Source organism: Clarias gariepinus, chromosome 13 (genome assembly GCF_024256425.1).
Source record: "Clarias gariepinus isolate MV-2021 ecotype Netherlands chromosome 13, CGAR_prim_01v2, whole genome shotgun sequence".
NCBI lineage: Eukaryota > Metazoa > Chordata > Actinopteri > Siluriformes > Clariidae > Clarias > Clarias gariepinus.
This window is the reverse complement of record NC_071112.1, coordinates 8,714,113-8,731,329: the sequence shown is the minus strand read 5'-3', so window position 1 is coordinate 8,731,329 and position 17,217 is coordinate 8,714,113. Positions and strand designations below refer to the sequence as shown.

At 37.5% G+C, this 17,217-nt stretch overlaps 2 protein-coding genes across 2 annotated transcripts; one reads left to right on the top strand and one right to left on the bottom strand.

The window, feature by feature from the left end:
* Positions 1-1,248: 1,248 nt before the first annotated feature.
* On the bottom strand, positions 1,249-11,229 carry tmem54a (transmembrane protein 54a). The gene is made up of 6 exons (XM_053510276.1): positions 11,023-11,229; positions 8,416-8,606; positions 3,947-4,006; positions 2,525-2,716; positions 2,262-2,399; positions 1,249-1,732 (listed from the first exon to the last, which is right to left on the bottom strand). The coding sequence occupies exons 1-6, from the start codon at positions 11,024-11,026 to the stop codon at positions 1,619-1,621; spliced, it is 699 nt and encodes a 232-aa protein (XP_053366251.1). The 5' UTR covers positions 11,027-11,229; the 3' UTR covers positions 1,249-1,618.
* A 1,373-nt stretch (positions 11,230-12,602) lies between these two features.
* zpcx (zona pellucida protein C) lies at positions 12,603-15,107 on the top strand. Its single transcript, XM_053510307.1, has 6 exons — positions 12,603-12,867; positions 12,978-13,149; positions 13,226-13,322; positions 13,533-13,615; positions 13,691-13,779; positions 13,924-15,107. Exons 1-6 carry the CDS (start codon positions 12,645-12,647, stop codon positions 14,847-14,849), a joined length of 1,590 nt encoding a protein of 529 aa, XP_053366282.1. The 5' UTR covers positions 12,603-12,644; the 3' UTR covers positions 14,850-15,107.
* Positions 15,108-17,217: the final 2,110 nt, after the last annotated feature.

Below are 17,217 nucleotides of genomic sequence, written 5' to 3'. Positions count from 1 at the left end.
ATTACAACCAGGAAACTAAAAACAGCTTTTAAGACTACAGGATACTTTCATTAAATTATTTTATAATGCACTTTATAAAATGGAAATGATATACATCACAATACGTAATAATATCTCTATAACGTATTATTCTAAACCAAGGACAAAAATTTAACAGCATGGCATCACTGACAGAGATTTAGAGTTGATCATAATAATAATAATAATAATAATAATAATAATAATAATAATAATAATAAAAAGGTGCAATAACATGTTCAAACAGCATGTGGACAGATCCAGAGTGTGTACGTGTAAATATAATTTATATTCACAAACTACAAGATCTTACTCACACCATATCATATTATACAGAAGCATCAACTATCAAGAGTAAATGATCACTATGACTTTAACATTAAAATGTTTTGTCTTTTTTTCTATACAAGTAAACACTTTACTTATCAAACATTTACATTTTAATAAAATAATATCATGCATAGTCAATTAATCTGCAGTAAACGTAACAGATATCATACAGATGTTCTTTAAATCCAACTGTTTGTGTTTAAATCTCTCCTTCACCAACGCTGGGCTTTATCTGCACTTGTGTAACAGTTTGGCGATGCAGGTGAGCACTTCACCTGCTGATAACGTTTGAGAGGTGAGTGAGTGCAAAGGCTTATATTGAGTTAGCCCAAAAGTGCCGTCACAAATATACAGTACCTTGAGTTCTAGTGAGAATGGACAAGGAGGAGCTCTCAGTCACGGCAGTGTTTACATATACCATAATTCACGCAGACATCTTTACCGGCCCTTACACTTACAGATGTGCTTGTGGTTAAGAAACGGCGCTATGCTATTCTCTGGAATGAGGAGTGTTCAAGTCAAACCGGGACATGTAATGAAATGTCTGGTGAATACAGGCGTAATACTGATTGACATTTACATAAAACTTCAAGCACAGCACAGTGATGAGACTCTTAGCCGCAGTATAACATCTGAATGGTGCAAACATTTTAAAGAAGGCCATATGTCTGTGAATGACGATCCCGGCAGACGTGCAGTGATGCACACTACAGTTTTTCCTCAAAAGTCCCGGTTTGACTTGATCACCCTTTGTGCACCATGCATCCCGAATTTTAGTCTTTTTAAAACAGCTGGTGTGGTTTTTATATAATATTTCTAAGGGACTAAGTCTGGAACGTTTGTACTAGGGAAGTGAGGGAAAAAAATGAATAAAAATTTTTGTCATTTTTTTTTGTGCAACAATTCATGTAGCATCACACTGACTCAATTAAGTAATTTTTAATTTATATATGTTTGCTTTTGAGGTGGTACTATGTTGCAGTTCCTCCAGGTATTAAACTGGACAGCATCCTGTGTGGTAGGAGCAAAATATTCGCCAAGATTGTTTAGAAATGTAACAAAATCTGAAAAAAAATCTGGTATTGGAATATGTATAAAAATCATCATGCTCTCAGAATCACAATACAAATTGAATCAGCATCTAGGTATTGCAGGCACTGTTGAGATTTACTGTCCACACAGACTACTTTAATGTCCTAAAAAGACTAGAACTCACAAATGCAGCCGTAAGTAGTGAAAAAAAAGTGTATGTATATATATCCGCTTGAGCTCACAGACAGCTGTTCTCCTCGGTGGGCGAGATGGGGTTCAGAAGGTCACGCCGTTCTGCAGGAAACGCCTCACTCGGTGATGAGGTAGAGTTCTTTGGCGATCGGAAACGCACCTGAGGAAGAATGTCATTAATTAATAATAATAATAACAACAACTTTTAAATTAATGGTCACATGTACCTTATAGCACAGTAGAAAGATTTTTTTGCATATCCCAGTTAGGAAACAGGGGTCAGAGTTCAGGGTCAGCCAGGATAAAGGAGCAGATGCAGATACTGTAATGGCCTTGCTTGAGAGATCAACAGTGGCAACTTCCCGGTGCTGGGGTTTGAACCCTCGAGCTTCTGATCAGTAACCCAGTAATCCACAGGCTTAATCAATTGAATTAAAAGTAAAACTGAAAGCCAGCAGTAACATCTCAGGGTTATGCCACAGACTCCTTCCATACACATCAAACAAACAGCTCCTTAAAAAAATTAAACTTTAGTATAATAATGAGTTTGTTTTTCTGTTTATGTGGCAGATCGACTGTACAAGTTCCGGTGAATGAGCTGTTGCTATAGAAACCATAATGTATTAGAACAGTGCACATGTACGGAAGGCGGGTTGTTGATTATTTATTAATTTTATTTTTTTTTTTACCCTGGATTTTTTCGGGGTCTTCCTCCAGGGGCAAGGCAGACGCAGGAAGCTGGTGCTGGCTGCGAAACAGCGAGCCGAAAACACCACCTCCACCACCGACAAGATGATGAGCAGCACCCAGAGGGTCAGAGTCGTCCCCTAGAGAGAGAGGGGGGGGGGGTGAAGTCAACAAAAAATGATAAAGGTTTAGAAAGAAAAACCGAGACAAGTCCTGTAATGACTTGGACTAGTAATTAACCTGGTGGTTAAACTTGATGACTCACGTAAACGCGTGTGGGGTCAAACGGACACTCATTAGTGATGCTGTACGTGTTAACAGTAATGTTCACATTACACTGCTTCAGCAGACTCGAACCGTCGTTAGAAATGGCTGTAACCATGGAGACCAAGACGCTGACGGCAGAAGCTAACCCGAGAAAGCATGTGATGATGCTCACCACCAACAACAGCCATTTCTGCAGGGACAGAGGAACATCACTGCTAGGGAGGTGGGTGTGGAGGTTATGAAGGAAACACATCATCATCAAAATTAATGTAATTTTTGTCTAGACATGTTTTTTTTTTCTTTTTTTTTTTTTTTTTTTTTTTTAAACAGAAATAGAACATTAAGGATAATTTTATAGCTATTAGACTGATTCTGTTTATTTTCGGCGTCATATTTTTGCAGCGAGAAACCAGTGCAGCTTTTAGCAAGGGTGTGTAGAAACCACAAAAACAAGCAAGCACTGTACACAAAACACATACATGATCATAAACTTATCTAAACAACAAAACATGAGTTAATTCAAGTCATGAGTTAAATCAGTTGCTCATTGCAGTCGAGCTCACCAGGGTTCTGTTCAAACTCAATAACCACTACAGATATAAATCCCTTACTCAGCAGTCTAATCCACAATGTCTATCATGTTTATTATTAAACAGTGTCACTAACCAGTTATACAACTGTATATAAATAGCATTTTTAATAGGAAACCACAAACAAATGGAATCTTTGATAACTTCTGGAAAGTTTTATAAGTAAGTTTTAAAAATTATCCTATAATTAATAAATGTTTATAAATAAATAAATAAATTAATTAATTAATTAATTAAATAAAGTACACATTAACTAAGACATATTTTTTTGACCAGGAAAAGCAGAGATCATCTGTATTTAGTATTTAAGTAACCACACAAACACATGTTCTTTATATTTTGCTTCCAAAGAGCCAGACTTTCATGTAGTGTTTAGTGTAGTCCAGAGTAATAGTTTTCCAGACTTCCTGAAGGACGTTTTTCTAACTCTTTTTCAGTCCAGTCCCTGAGCAATTTCAGAGCAAAGGTTTTGTTTGTTTGTTTGTTTGTTAAGCCACACAGTGACCAATGAATCATTCAAGAATAAAAGACAAATCTAACTTGAGGCATGAACCAGTGCGAAACAAGTGCAAACGATAACAGACGATCAGGCAATGTGCTGATATATGCTGAGTGTTTGGAACAGACGAGAGGGAAAACAAGGTTGCTGCTGAGCTTGTTACATAAACAACCAGTTTTTAAAGTGTATCTTAAGGCACTTTGCAGTAAGGCACAGTAAAACATTTGTTCCCATTTCTTTGATTTAATCTACGTCATTTGGGTGCCTCAAGACTTTGGAACAGTACTCTGTATTAACAACATCTGTGTATAGATGTGTGCGTTCGACTTACCAAGGCCTGCTTCTTCATGTTTTTAGACAGTGTGATGGCTGAGATCCCAGCTACAACCGCCTGCAGAGCAGAAAGAATCAATAAATTTGATTTTAAATAGCGTTTATACGAAGAATCACATCATACCATCCTCAAATTCTAGGCTTGGGCTAGTTTCTGATCTTTTGGTGCAGTTTTTGGGAATCAGTAAACACTTGGTTAAAGAGCGTTTAGTTCTGCTCAGCTTTTTCCAGGCTATATGCCAACAAGAGTCTGGAACAGATCACCAACACTGCTGTCCTTGTGAATTTTCAATTATTGCATTTGTATAACGTTGAATGATTTAATCAGGTGAAAATGGACAGCCATATTTAGGCAGCATTTATTTTGTGCATCAGTACAGCATTGATGAAAAAAAAAATCTAAGGTTCTTTGAGATGACTTGAATCTAGTTAAGAGCTGTCCAACACATTATTAAAGCCTAGAAGGATAATGCTGAAGCGTCAACTTCATGGAAGAAACATGGTTAGGGAAAAAATGAAGAGATCATTTAAACTTTTTGTAAAGTAGCAAAAAATGTTCAATTAAAACCATTGTGCCCATCATGTATAGATGCCAATCTACACACCTCTGGAGGTGGTTTTATAACCTGCGTTCAGTTGCTTAGGTCTAGGCTCAACAACGTTATGTGGCAATAAAATAAAGTCAGCTGACGGCCAGAATGCACCGAATGACCAGGATATCACATTTATAGTTTTTCTTCCCCGATGGAACGGGCATATTCCAGGACCCAGCTTGTGAAAGAGTGGTTCTGGGAGCATGAGGAATTATTTTTCTGAAAACCACAATCAAAGCTAAAGGCATTTGACTTAAATACTAGTTCTATTTAATAAAGCTGGTGTATAGCGACTTATGCAAGCCTTAATGATTGATCACCAAACCAATTTCCTGGGAACTTTAAACCAATCTAACACTGATGATTTACAGGCAGAAGCATGAGGTGGGTGACCTGGTGGTGTAGTGGTTAGCACTGTCGTCCTTCACCTCGAGTGGCCGGGTTCAATTTCCAGCCAGGTTCGATTCCATCCCAGAATTTCTGCAGGTTTCATAATGTCAAATTGAAAGTTTTTTAAGACCTTTTTAAGACCAATATGAATTAAATTTAAGACCTATATCACAGCATCAAAAACACAAAAAAATAAAGAATTGCAGAATCACATACATTTATTGCAACAGTGTTGAAAACAAGTTAGATGCATTGTTAAAATACAAAAAACAAAAAACAACGACAACAACAACATACAGTACAAACAGCTTAGCACTAATCTGTAGTGTGTATGCACACGTGTGTGTGTGTGTGTGTGTGTGTGTGTGTGTGTGTGTGTGTGTGTGTGTGGGTGGGTGCTACATTAATCTCAGCTCTTCTCCCTTGGCCAGAATCTCTTCCTTAATGTTCTTGAGCTCAGCTGATTTCTCCTTGCTGGCCCTCCTCAAAGCATTTGACTTAGTTATTAGCTGAGCCATCTTACTGCCAGCCTTGCCTTCAGCCTCCATTGAAATGGACACCAGTTTTCTTAGGTCAAGCGGATCCACACACTCCTGAGAAAAAATAAGTGGAATTAAAATACAATTAAATTATTTCTTAAATAGTTTTAACAAAGGAAAGTAGTATAAACAATATGAAAAATTAATAACAATCAACTTAATAAAACAGAAAAGGTAACCTTAATTACTCTTTAAAAAAAAAAAACTATAAGTGTTGAAATAAAACATTTACTTACTTTCACGTGCTTCATTAAGTCCTCGGCTGTAGCATGCCTCATGAACTGGGATCCAAGGTATCTTGACTGCACCTGCCCGCTTTCCCAAAAACGTACGTGCTAGTCCAGTTGCTTCATTGTGGAGGTGCGATTAGACTTTCGTCAAACATCAGCACAAACGGTCCGGTCACTTTCGATCTTCCGGTCTCTCTTGATAAAATCCGCTAGTCCAAAACGCGCAATGTAAGAAGTTTTATCTTTCCTGCACCTAAATGATTTAGCGATGTCGGGGTCCGGAAACATTGTCTGAAACAATTTACCGATTTCCTCATTCGCACTATAGGACTGGTGTCTAGTCACGACATGGAGGACCCAGGGCACTTCTGCTCTTAGCGTTGGCTCTGATCCAAAAGCGACACGGAGGTCGCTCGCGGGGGTCGCGGAGCTGCAGTGTGGGCCTTGCCTAACGTTAGGCAGCGTGGAGCCACCAGATACTTGGCAGAATTGATTGATGGCTGTCGTTTTCTAAAAAAACCCTTCACAGCAGTCAGATGTTTCTCACTTTTTGCATGAGACGCTAACGTTAGGCTCGTACACCTAACGTTCCCAGTTTAATTGTTTTCTTGCATAATAAACAGTATGCTTTAAATGCATTGTTAGCATCTGGCCTTAACCAATCCTTATATTCAGTTTTTTCAAGCCAAGCTAAACCTGCACTTTCCCATAGTTAAAACGTAAACTCGGTTTTACGTCTGTGGTAACATACAACCCGAGAGAGACTCGCGCCAATAACAGAAAGCTGATTGGCTGTTGCATGTTGGTCTCATTTGTAGTCGTAATAAAGCGAATTATATTTGGACTAGTGAAACAAAAAACTACAACACCACGGATTCAACCAAGCAACAACAAAAACAGAAATAGAATTAAAATGAGCTTTACATCGACATCGGAAAAATAAGACCTGTAAACAAATATTTAAGACCTAGAACAGCGAATTTAAGACTTTTTAAGGCCTAAAAATGGTGGGTTTCCTCCAAATACTCTGGTTTTCTCCCACAGCCCAAAGACATGTAGGTTAGGCTGATTGGCGTTCCCAAATTACCTGTAGTGTGTAAATGAGTGTGTGAGTGTATGTGTATGTGCCCTGTGATGGATTGGCACCCTGTCCAGGGTGTACCCCCACCTCGTGCCTTAAATCTCCTGGGATAGGCTTCAGGTCCCCGTGACCCTGAATACAGGATAAAGCGGTATAAAAGATGAGTAAGTGAGGATGGGCAGAGAGTGGGACAACAGCCAACAATAAGCTCCAGTGCTTTGAATTTTTTTTTTTTTTTTATTGTGTACTACTTGTTCCTCTAAACATATTGACAAATAACTACAAAAATGCACATTTAATCTTAAGCAAGTCAGGAATGACCAGTAAAGAGTAAAAATAGTTTTGTTTCAGTTTCATTACCCTCATTTAATCACCCTTTAGAGGTGTCAAATCAAGACAGATGTTTAATTTATTTCTGATAAGGATAGTTTATTTCCTTGGAAACTCATTTACTTTAATTAAAAGATAGACAGGCTATATTTTCCCATTGTGAAAATTGATTAATTATTCAGAAAGACTCACCAAAGGGCCCCCTCCTTCCAAAAAAGCTCAAATTTTAAAGTAAACACTTTACCAATATTATACATTATTACCACTTGAAGTAGTTAATCATATGTAGACTTTAAACGACTCACAAACTTTGATTTGATTCGATTCAAAAGCACTAGTGTTTATTGTCTCATTTGTCTCAAGCAACTTTAAGAAAAAAGAAAGGAGAGGCTAGTGTGGGAACATCTGTTTACAGCTGCTGTTATATTGATGTAAACTTGTGTTGTGGACATCTCTTAACATTTAAATGTCACTATAAACGGATTATTCCTATGTTAAGGTTCAACACATGAAGTGTAACAGACATGAAACTAAGGCCTTGTTTAGTCTGCCAGCCCAAATCTGATTTTTGCCATATGCAGATTGGAATCAGTTTGATTTCATGTCTAAACCATTAAAAGAGAAAATATCTCAAATCTGACTTTCGCAAATCTCATCAGAAGAACATTCAGATGTGGTCTTAAACTGATTCAAATCAGATTTCTAAATATGTATCTCAGCCTGGATGCTCTACATGCTTGAAAAAAAAATTCAAACTCAGATTTACGTCACTCACGAGATGACACAACATGTTATGGGACATGGATCTGTGGTGAAAACTCACTGGAAAGGAAAACAATGGAAGTTACAATGTTGATGAAATTAAAATTCTGTAGAAAATTAAATTGCTGTGCTGTAGGAAGTCACAGAGGATATTTTTTTCCATTTCTACCAAGTATGTAAAAGACATGCTTTCGAAATGTCTGTGCTTTACTGTGTTTTTAGGAAGAGTGTGTGGCTTAACCGCAGTAAGGAAATGAAGAACAATAGTCCCTGGACAAAAGATGAAGTGAAATGTCTGATAGCACTTCAGAAGAATGCATCAGTACAGGCAAAGCGTGAGGGTATGTACAGAAACAGGGCGACATTATGAGGAAATTGAAGGATATTTGGGCTGCCAGACTGAACAGAGCCAAATTTAGTCTGATCACTTTCAAATAACGGTGTGGCCAATCAATTATAAAAAACAACAATAAAACTGGCTGAACAAGGCCTAAGAGAACACGACTAGAAACCTGACTCTGAGGTGTCAAAATGAAACTTACCACAAGACCCGCGACGAGGGCGATGATGTTGGAGATGGCGTACTCAATTGTGGCGGTCTGCACTTTCACATCACGAAGCACAGTGCCGTGCACCAGCGCCCCCAACAGGAAGTTCACGTGACCCACCAAGACAAGGCCCAAACCCATCTTCATTAGGATCTTGGTATCCTTCAGGCTCCGACAACACAAACCTGGCAACGAAGAACAAAATGTGAGGGTTTTTTTTTCCTCTACATATCCTGGTTTGACTTGAGGTCTACTTGTGCAAAAGTCTTGACCCCACCTCATTTGTTCATATTAAATGAAAATTAATGAAGTAGGTTCAATTAAAGAAACAGGAACAAATGTTAACTGTGAGAGTAGACAATTTAAAAATTGCTTATGTAAAAACCTGCAGTAAGCAGCAACCTCATTTCCCCCCTCGTCTGTTCCAACCACTTTAGCATTACCAGTATACTCCTATCCGGCCTAATCATGTCATCATCTGCATCAGTTTCTTACTGGTTCATGCATTAAGTTAGATGTTTATGCTTGAATGCTTCAAGTCACTGTGTGGCTTAAATAGCAAAAAACGTTCCTCTTGAACTGCTCAGGTACAGGGACTGGACTGATAATGAGGGACGGAAACTTCTTAAGAACTATTCCTCAAAACTACATTAAACATATAAGGAAGTCTGGCTCTTTGGAAGCAAAATATGAAGAAATGAGGGGGACCAATAAGATCACACTATATTTACGATATTAGCAATTATTAAATAAACTTTTAAAGTGCTTCAGCAAAAAACTAAATCAAACTTAATTGTTTTAAAGGAAAATAGAATATGGGATGATTATGATCAGCTGATACACAGCGTCAGAAAAGAAATGGTAATCATAAAACCTGTAATTCTAACAGTTGCACAAAAATAGATAGATGAATACTTTTATTACCATTCTTATTATTTGTGCACTCTTCCTCTTTATCTAAAACAATTAGGCAATCTTCATACATCTTTATAACATGACAGTTCCTAAGCTTTACATTACAGTGCACATGTAGCATTTACACCACAGCACTGTTGAATTGTAGGAATGCAATTATATATAGATTTTTTAAAATTACATTAATAAATCATGACAATGATTGCTGTAGTATAAGAGAAATTAAAGCAGTTGAGAAAGATGATTGACTTTGGGGTTGTGAGAGTAACTGGTTCATCACAGCACCCTGTTGTTTTGTTTTTACACCTTATATCAATCTCAAGAAGAGTTTTAATCCTGCATGAAAATCCAGCGTAAACAAGTTAGTACAATGACAGGCATCAACATGCTCCCACTACATTATTGTGTGTGTGTGTGTGTGTGTGTGAGCGAGCGAAAAATGAGCATGACGGCTTGGACGAAGTTGTCGAGCAGGTTTTGAGCGCTTAGGTCAAACAGTAACAGGAAGTCTGGGACGAAGCAAGAGAAATAGGAGCAAACAAAGGAGACAAAGAGACTAAAGACTTCATTATTATCATAATCATGGTTATCACTACTTTCAGTCATCCACAGCCTAGCAGGGTTTGTTTGAACTTTCTTTTTTTTTTTTTACCCTCAGGACTTCCAAACTGGCAGTTTGACTATGACATGCACAGGAGTGTTTATCTCCTTCTCTTAGAAAATATAACTTTGTAAATGTTCTGCAGAATTATTCTCTTATTCTCTTCCTGTGGGGACCTGGAGCCTATCCCAAGGGACTCAGGGCACTAGTTGGGATACACCCAGGATGGACGAGCATTCCATCACAGGGCCACAGAAGCACACACTATTGCCATTTAGCCTACCGTGCATGCCTTTGGACTGTGGGAGGAAACCGGTGTACCCGGAGGAAACCCACCAAGCACAGCATGAACATGCAAACTACACACACAAACCCTCAACCCTGGACCTGTGGAATTATTTAGTCACTTTAAGGACTGAAATTTATTACAGGTAGTATAGGCATAGTCAGGAATCTATGTAGAGTTTGTCAATAATTTAATGTGTCAATCTAATCACAAAGTTATTTTATTTTTTTATGAAATCGTGCAGTCCCACGTGTAACATGTGCATCAGTAATTTTTTTTTCTCACATCACCACAAAAAAAAGAAGAAAAACAAAACCAGATCTGAGAATGCTGGGTCTTTTTAGGGATCATTTAATTTGACTCACAATACATGTGTAATAGAATTGCAATCACTTTATTGCACTTTCACGGGCAATATATATTAAATAAATTGCTAAAGTAAAAGTAATCTGACTTAACCGCAATGCACCGACACTGTACTGCTGTAAACATACAATCCTACCACACCTTAAATAGGTGCAGTGAGCTGCGTTCAAGATCTGATGTGCTTAATCGTTTAAAACGTGCTTTGCTTTAACCTTATTTAAATGTTTCCAAATTTAACTACTGCACCCACTATATAAATAATTCCCTTCCCCAAACATTAACCAGAATATTATATACGTATTATACAAGTATCACTAACTTTTTTCTCTCCCTCTAAACAGACACGACTACAACTGAAACATGTACACATTGAACGCATCATCAGCGAAGCCAAGCCGCCTTTACAACTTTATTTAAAATAAAAACACCTTACCCATATTGACAATATATCCGACTGCTTGTTGTTCTATGTCATCTTCAACAGTGGAAAGCGTCCATGTTACTGCAGTTTATTCTGCAAATACAAATCCCGTATCTTCGCGGTTTTCCGCCTCGAGGCTCCACACCCTATACCTGAACGCTCTAACGAGGACAATGACGTACTCCCTAACACAACTGCCTTCGGAACAGTCCATGATGCGGAAGGGGCGTCTGCTGTAAAAGTAATAATAATAATTTTAAAAAATCCAGTACATCCTTCAAATGTCGCTCTAATATTACTAAACATTTCTAAAATTATGCTCTAAACCAAATTAAAAACAAAATGCAAACGAGGCTTGAAAAAAAAAAACCTTCTCCTGCTTACAACATGGGCTCTAGTAGAACACGGAGTAGAAGGCGAGTTCCGTCGCACAGGTGTATATGAAAACCCTGTAGGTCACGTCAACCGTGACGCCATTTTGGTTAGGGTAAAGTTCACAAGCTACGTTTATTGATACCAGCAACTTAACTTTTTGCTAACGATGTTGACAGAATCTTATTGGGAAAATAGCAACTCTTAAAAAAATACTAAAACAACAAAAACTATATTTTTTAAAGTGAAAAGTCAGTGTTATTTAATTATGTTTTATCAGCCACTTTTTGTAGGCTAATATGTGATTAATATAAGCTATAGGCACACTTTTCATTTGCAACATGAATAGATAGTATAGATAGATAAGTGAGTGCATCTTAGGGTTTTTTTTCTTTAACTTTACCCCTTTCTCATTATAATTTTGCTTATTTGTATAAACCGTGAACTGGCTGCTGTGACAATACTTTTTCTCTTTGTAATTAATAAAGTTATCTATATGTCCATCTGTCCGTCTTATTTTAAAGGAACCAAAATAGTAAAACAGAAGAAATTACAATTAGCATATTGTCTAACCACTTTTAAAAGCAAATTTGTAACTCATAATAGCAGAGATTAGCACTGCTTCAATAATAACACCTAACTCAGGAGTTTATTCTGCACTCATCACCTAATTACAAAGTCCTAAACAGGCTGAATGTGCTACACAAGAATAAGAAATACAACCTTTTTGACTTGCTGAATATGACTAACTTCATTTTAATAAAGTGTATCTAGCAGTCATCTTCAGCATTGTATATTTACAGTAAGGTGTACAAATTGCATAATACAGTCACCATGCCGAGAGTTACATGCTACAACATTGATATCCTATGTGTTAGGTTCCTCCCTGGTCCTGGAGAACCCACCATCTTACACATTTTAGTATTACTTTACTCCAGTACACTGAATTCCAGAACAGCAAACTCAAATATGCAAAACAGGGTGTGTTTTTTTTTGTGTGTGTTTTTTTTTTTTTTTTTTTTTTTAAATCAGGGTTGGGAACACGTGCTCTAGAAGTACTCTACTTAATTCCTCGCTAATTAACTTTTTAATTAATTAATCAAGAGGTCCCACCTACTCTAAATTAGAACCAGCTGAGTGCAATTTGTTCCACATTTGGTACCCAGTGCAATGTTTGGTTGACCGAACGTTTAGTGGTAAAAATATCGGTTAAAACATTAGCTGTGTTGAGTCTGGGGTGGGATCAGGTTTTTCTTCACACAATGAAGATGGCAGGGAATTGTATTTACTTTTTATTACCAGTTTTAACACTGTCTTGTTACTCAGATGCTGCTGGTCATAATACCTGGCCTGAACTTGGTGGTGGAGTTTTACCACTAAAGCTTTTACAGACACGTTTAAGTGAGGTTTGGTCTAACTTATCAGTCCCTTTTCCTATCTGGAACTTGAATCTTAGACGCAGCTTTAATCTACGGCTGATGAACTGTGAGTCATTAAGATGAGCTTTTAGAACCAAACAATATTAAGTGGTTTAGTATATCTACACTTTAGTTATTGTCTGATCTGGGCTTTTCTTTGTTTGGTAACTTTTCCAGCTTCTTGGAGTGGTCCGGCTGACACTAATGTCATCCAAAAAGGAGAATCTGTGTACTTGCAGGTATCTGCGTCAACTGGACCAGACCAGGAGCTCTACATCCAGTCATGCTATGCTACATCCTCTTCAGACCCCAATGATAAATCGAAATTTGCCCTCATTCTCAACAAAGGGTAGGTACAGCACAATTGTATAGATTTAAAAAAATAATAATAATAATTTTGATATTGATATATTGGTTTTTGGCAGATGCGTCTCCTCCAAACAGTCTCCAATTGAGTTTATCTCCAGACAACTTGATTCCATTAACTTGCTCTTGGATTCATCCAGATTAAAGTTCTCACAGGTGGGTTTTGTCTGGATTTCTGGTTCCTGGATTTCAAGTCTTATTTCATTGGCAGATTCTTTTTTTTCTTGCTATATTAAATCCCCTAAAATAAGTTACATTATTTTTAAATAGAACAAGAGAATCTTGAGGCTTGACATGTGAATATTAAAATAATAATTTCAACTGGATGAATTTATCAATCCTCAAGTAAAACAATGATTCTTTCAGATGTATGTACATTGCAGCATGGTCTTTTCATCAGCAGTGACTCCACATGCTAAATCCTGCAACTACAAGAACAGCAAATCAAAGTAACCAATCACCAAGACATGACAAATTTGACATGCTCCCTTGGCTGTGGTCAATCTCCTTTATTTATCTTTCAGCTGGGTTGAGTTGGGTGGCCAGACAAGAATATGCAAGTGCTGTGAGTCAAAATGTAAAGGTCCTCCTTCCTATGGTGGTCTGTCAAATGGTCAGTATCCATTCTGTCAGCATGTTAATACTTAAAGCACTTTTTAATGGATAATTTAATGTAGTTATTGCTTTAAAAACAATATGCCAAATTTTATTCTTGTAGTGTTTCTCAATTATGGTTTTTTTTTTTTTTTTTTTTAAGATCTAAAAGCCCTTGTAAGTACAGGTCCAGTTACCATTAAGGATGTGGAACATGAAGGAGAACACTTGCGATCAAATTCATTAAATGCCACCTCCCAAGTTAGGGAGACAGGAACAAATCTGATAGTTTCTGGAACTTTCCTAACTTTATTGAAAAAAAGCCTGACCACTATATCGAAAGATTCAAACAAGAAACCTCCTTACAGCCCCTCCTTGCTCGCTCAACCTGTAATGTCCTATAGCATTATGGTTATAAGCCAAGACTCAGAAAGTGCTTTGTCACTTTGGCTACAAGGACTTTTAATAGATGTTGCTCCTGATATGGAGAAGGTAAACAATATCCCAAAGCAGAAGAGCACAGCCAAACCTCCAACTTCAAAACCATACTCCCACACCTCTTCTGAAGAAATACATCAGGAAGCTCATGACTGGAGAGCTCTAAATCCAGGTCGTGTACATGATGTTTACATGAGCAATTCTCCTGGCTTGAAGAAAAGCTGGGATCGGAGAGAGAACCTCACTTGGAAGGGATTTCACTCACCAGAAGAGGAACTGAGAGGTGATGTGTTTTTGAACTATAAATGGCCACAGCACTATGACTTTTCTGACGAAGTGCAAGTAGGTGCTTTAATGTCTGATTGGCCAGAAAGGCTTCCTGAGAAGCTTTGGGAGAAAAATGAAACTGCAGTTTATAACCAGACGAAAAAAGATGTTGGAGATGAATTTGAAAAAACGATGTATGTGAAAATTAATTTAAATTTTAGTCAGGCTTCAGATGGGTCTACTTCTCTTAGCTATGAGGAAGAAGAAGGGTTTCTCAGCATAGATGAGCAGGAGGTGAAGAAAAGTGTGGAAAAGATGGAATGGAGAAAGATAGAAGAAAAGGGAAAGATTTTGTTGGGGAAAAAATTAATCAACACTCCATGACCGATCTCAATCCAGAATTGAACAGGACAGTGATATAATTGATTAATGATGCTTTTTAATTCAGGTAGTCTGTATGACCATGTTAAGGGCATCAATTTTCTGTGTATCGTGTCCTCAAACTCTGTGTACTTTTTTTTTTTTTTTTTTTTTTTGTCTGCAGCGGATAGAATAAGTGACACATAACTAATGTCCTGGTTTATGAATGTCTGCTGTATGTACTGTATAATGACCTTTTGTAAATAAAGGTTTTGCAAGAAATTCGGCTGACTTTCACTTTAGGATATGAAATAGATTTTTGATTAAGCCAAAAAACTTTTTCTATTTATTTTTTTTAATGTTTGAGCTCTAAGAATTTTATTATTTTGGTGGTGTAGTGGTTGGCACTGTGGCCTCCAGGGACAAGGCCTTAAATCCTTCCTTCATGTCTGTTTGCATGTTCTCTCTGTTTGGTGGGTTTCCTCTGAATAATCCAGTTTCCTTTCATGGGCGAAAGACTTGTCTATTAGTTTAACTGGTATTTTCAAATTACCCGTTGAATGCTTGTGCCCATCTAGGGCTTACCCCAGCAGAGGCTAGAACTTATCAGGCATTTAATATTTAGTCAAACCATTATGGGGATGGGGTTACATTTGATGTACCTAAATGCTAAAAATAAAACCTTGTTTATTTTTGCCATACTGCTTCTCAAGCATCATGTGCTTTCATTTGAATGTTTTTACACTTGGGTACTTTTTATGTCATCATTATTTGACTAAAGTGAAGATGCTTTGATGTGCCTTGCTTGGCCAGTGCTAACAAGTTTCCCAAACTTTGCTGATGGAACACAATATGTGTAGAGAGATCTGCAATAAATCAAACAAAGCTGTTTCAAATAAGCCCCACTTGGATTAGCTCATGCTGAAGACTATCCATACTCCAGAGTAGTCAAAAGTAAGTAACAACTTAAAAAAGCAGAATAGAACAGAAAAAGAACAAAACAATCATAAATAATGTTTTGCTGATCAGAGAGACATGGGCTCATGCCCCAGCACTCCCAAGCTGCCACTACAGGACTTTTGAACTTTAACATTGCTTCTTGGTTACTGTAGTCATGGCTGACCCTGAGCTCTAACCTCAGCCTCCCAGAAAGCTGGGACGTGTGGTAAAATAAATGTACAGTTGTAGGTAAAATAATAGCAGTCCAACATCAGTAACCAGATTAATAATTGTTTTTAGGAGAAATTATATTTCTTCATGGTAAATATTTTACTTGTATGTGTAATGGAGTAATAGAAAACCAACAGACCCAACAGTCATGATTGGATGCACCTGATTCTGTGTAATTTAATCATTAATTGAAATGAGACGAGTTCAAAATAATAGCAATGTGGAGTTCAATTGAAGAGGTAAATTATTCTGTGAAAAACAGGTGTCAAATTAGTTCCCATTGTTCAGAACAACAGTGTACTTTAATTCAAAAGTTGATTAAAGATGGAAAAAACATACAAAGAAGTGCAGAAAATGATATCGAATGCTCTAAAATGGAGATTTAAGCCAAATAGATGTGAAAGAAAATGGAAAGCTACAATTTGAATTGTTTAGAAGAATAACGAAATTGGCAAAGACTCAGCCAATGATCAGTTCCAGCATGGTCAAAGAACACTTAAAGTTACCTGTGAGTGCTGTTACTATTAGAAGGCGGCTATGTAAAGCCAAGCTATCAGCAAGAAGTTGAAAAAAAGACGTGCTGAAGAGGTTACAGTTTGCCAAAGATCACACTGACTGGCCTAAAGAGAAATGGCGCAATATTTTGTGGACTGATGAAAGCAAGATTGTCCTTTTTGGGTCTAAAGGCCGCAGACAGTTTGTCAGGCGACCTCCAAACACTCAATTCAAGCCACAGTACTCTATGAAGACAGTGAAGCATGAAGGCACAAGCATCATGATATGGGGATGCTCCTTGTACTATGGTGTTGGGCCTATTTATTACATTTCAGGGATCATGGATCAATTTGAGTACATCAGAACACTTAAAGAGGTCATGTTGCCTTAGGCCGAAGAGGAAATGCCCTTGAAATGGGTGTTTCAACAAGACAATGACCCCAGACACACCAGTAAGCGAGCAGCATCTTGGTCCCAGACCAACAAGATTGACGGTATGGAGTGGCCAGCCCAATCCCCAGACCCTAATACAATAAAAAAAAAGTTGTGGCCTGATAAAACTTTTTAAAAATGCTGTTTATGAGGCAAAACCAAGAAATGCAAAGGAATTGTGGCTTGGGGTACATTTGTCACAAATGTGAAGCAGTTCTCAGAAAGCATGGGTTTACAACTAAATATTAGTTCAGAGATGCACAAGAAAGATTAAACCAAGCATTTTTGTTTAAAC

What these genes read in the sequence shown, in the direction of transcription:
- zpcx (XM_053510307.1), top strand. Translation starts at nt 12,645, where the DNA reads ATGAAGATGGCAGGGAATTGTATTTACTTTTTATTACCAGTTTTAACA. An exon ending in TAATCTACGGCTGATGAACT is followed by an intron (nt 12,868 to 12,977) that starts GTGAGTCATTAA and finishes TAACTTTTCCAG; the next exon opens with CTTCTTGGAGTGGTCCGGCT. An exon ending in CCAGATTAAAGTTCTCACAG is followed by an intron (nt 13,323 to 13,532) that starts GTGGGTTTTGTC and finishes TGATTCTTTCAG; the next exon opens with ATGTATGTACATTGCAGCAT.
- tmem54a (XM_053510276.1), bottom strand. An exon ending in CCCTCGTCGCGGGTCTTGTG is followed by an intron (nt 4,007 to 8,415) that starts GTAAGTTTCATT and finishes TCTGCTCTGCAG; the next exon opens with GCGGTTGTAGCTGGGATCTC. An exon ending in AGACCCCGAAAAAATCCAGG is followed by an intron (nt 1,733 to 2,261) that starts GTAAAAAAAAAA and finishes ATTCTTCCTCAG; the next exon opens with GTGCGTTTCCGATCGCCAAA.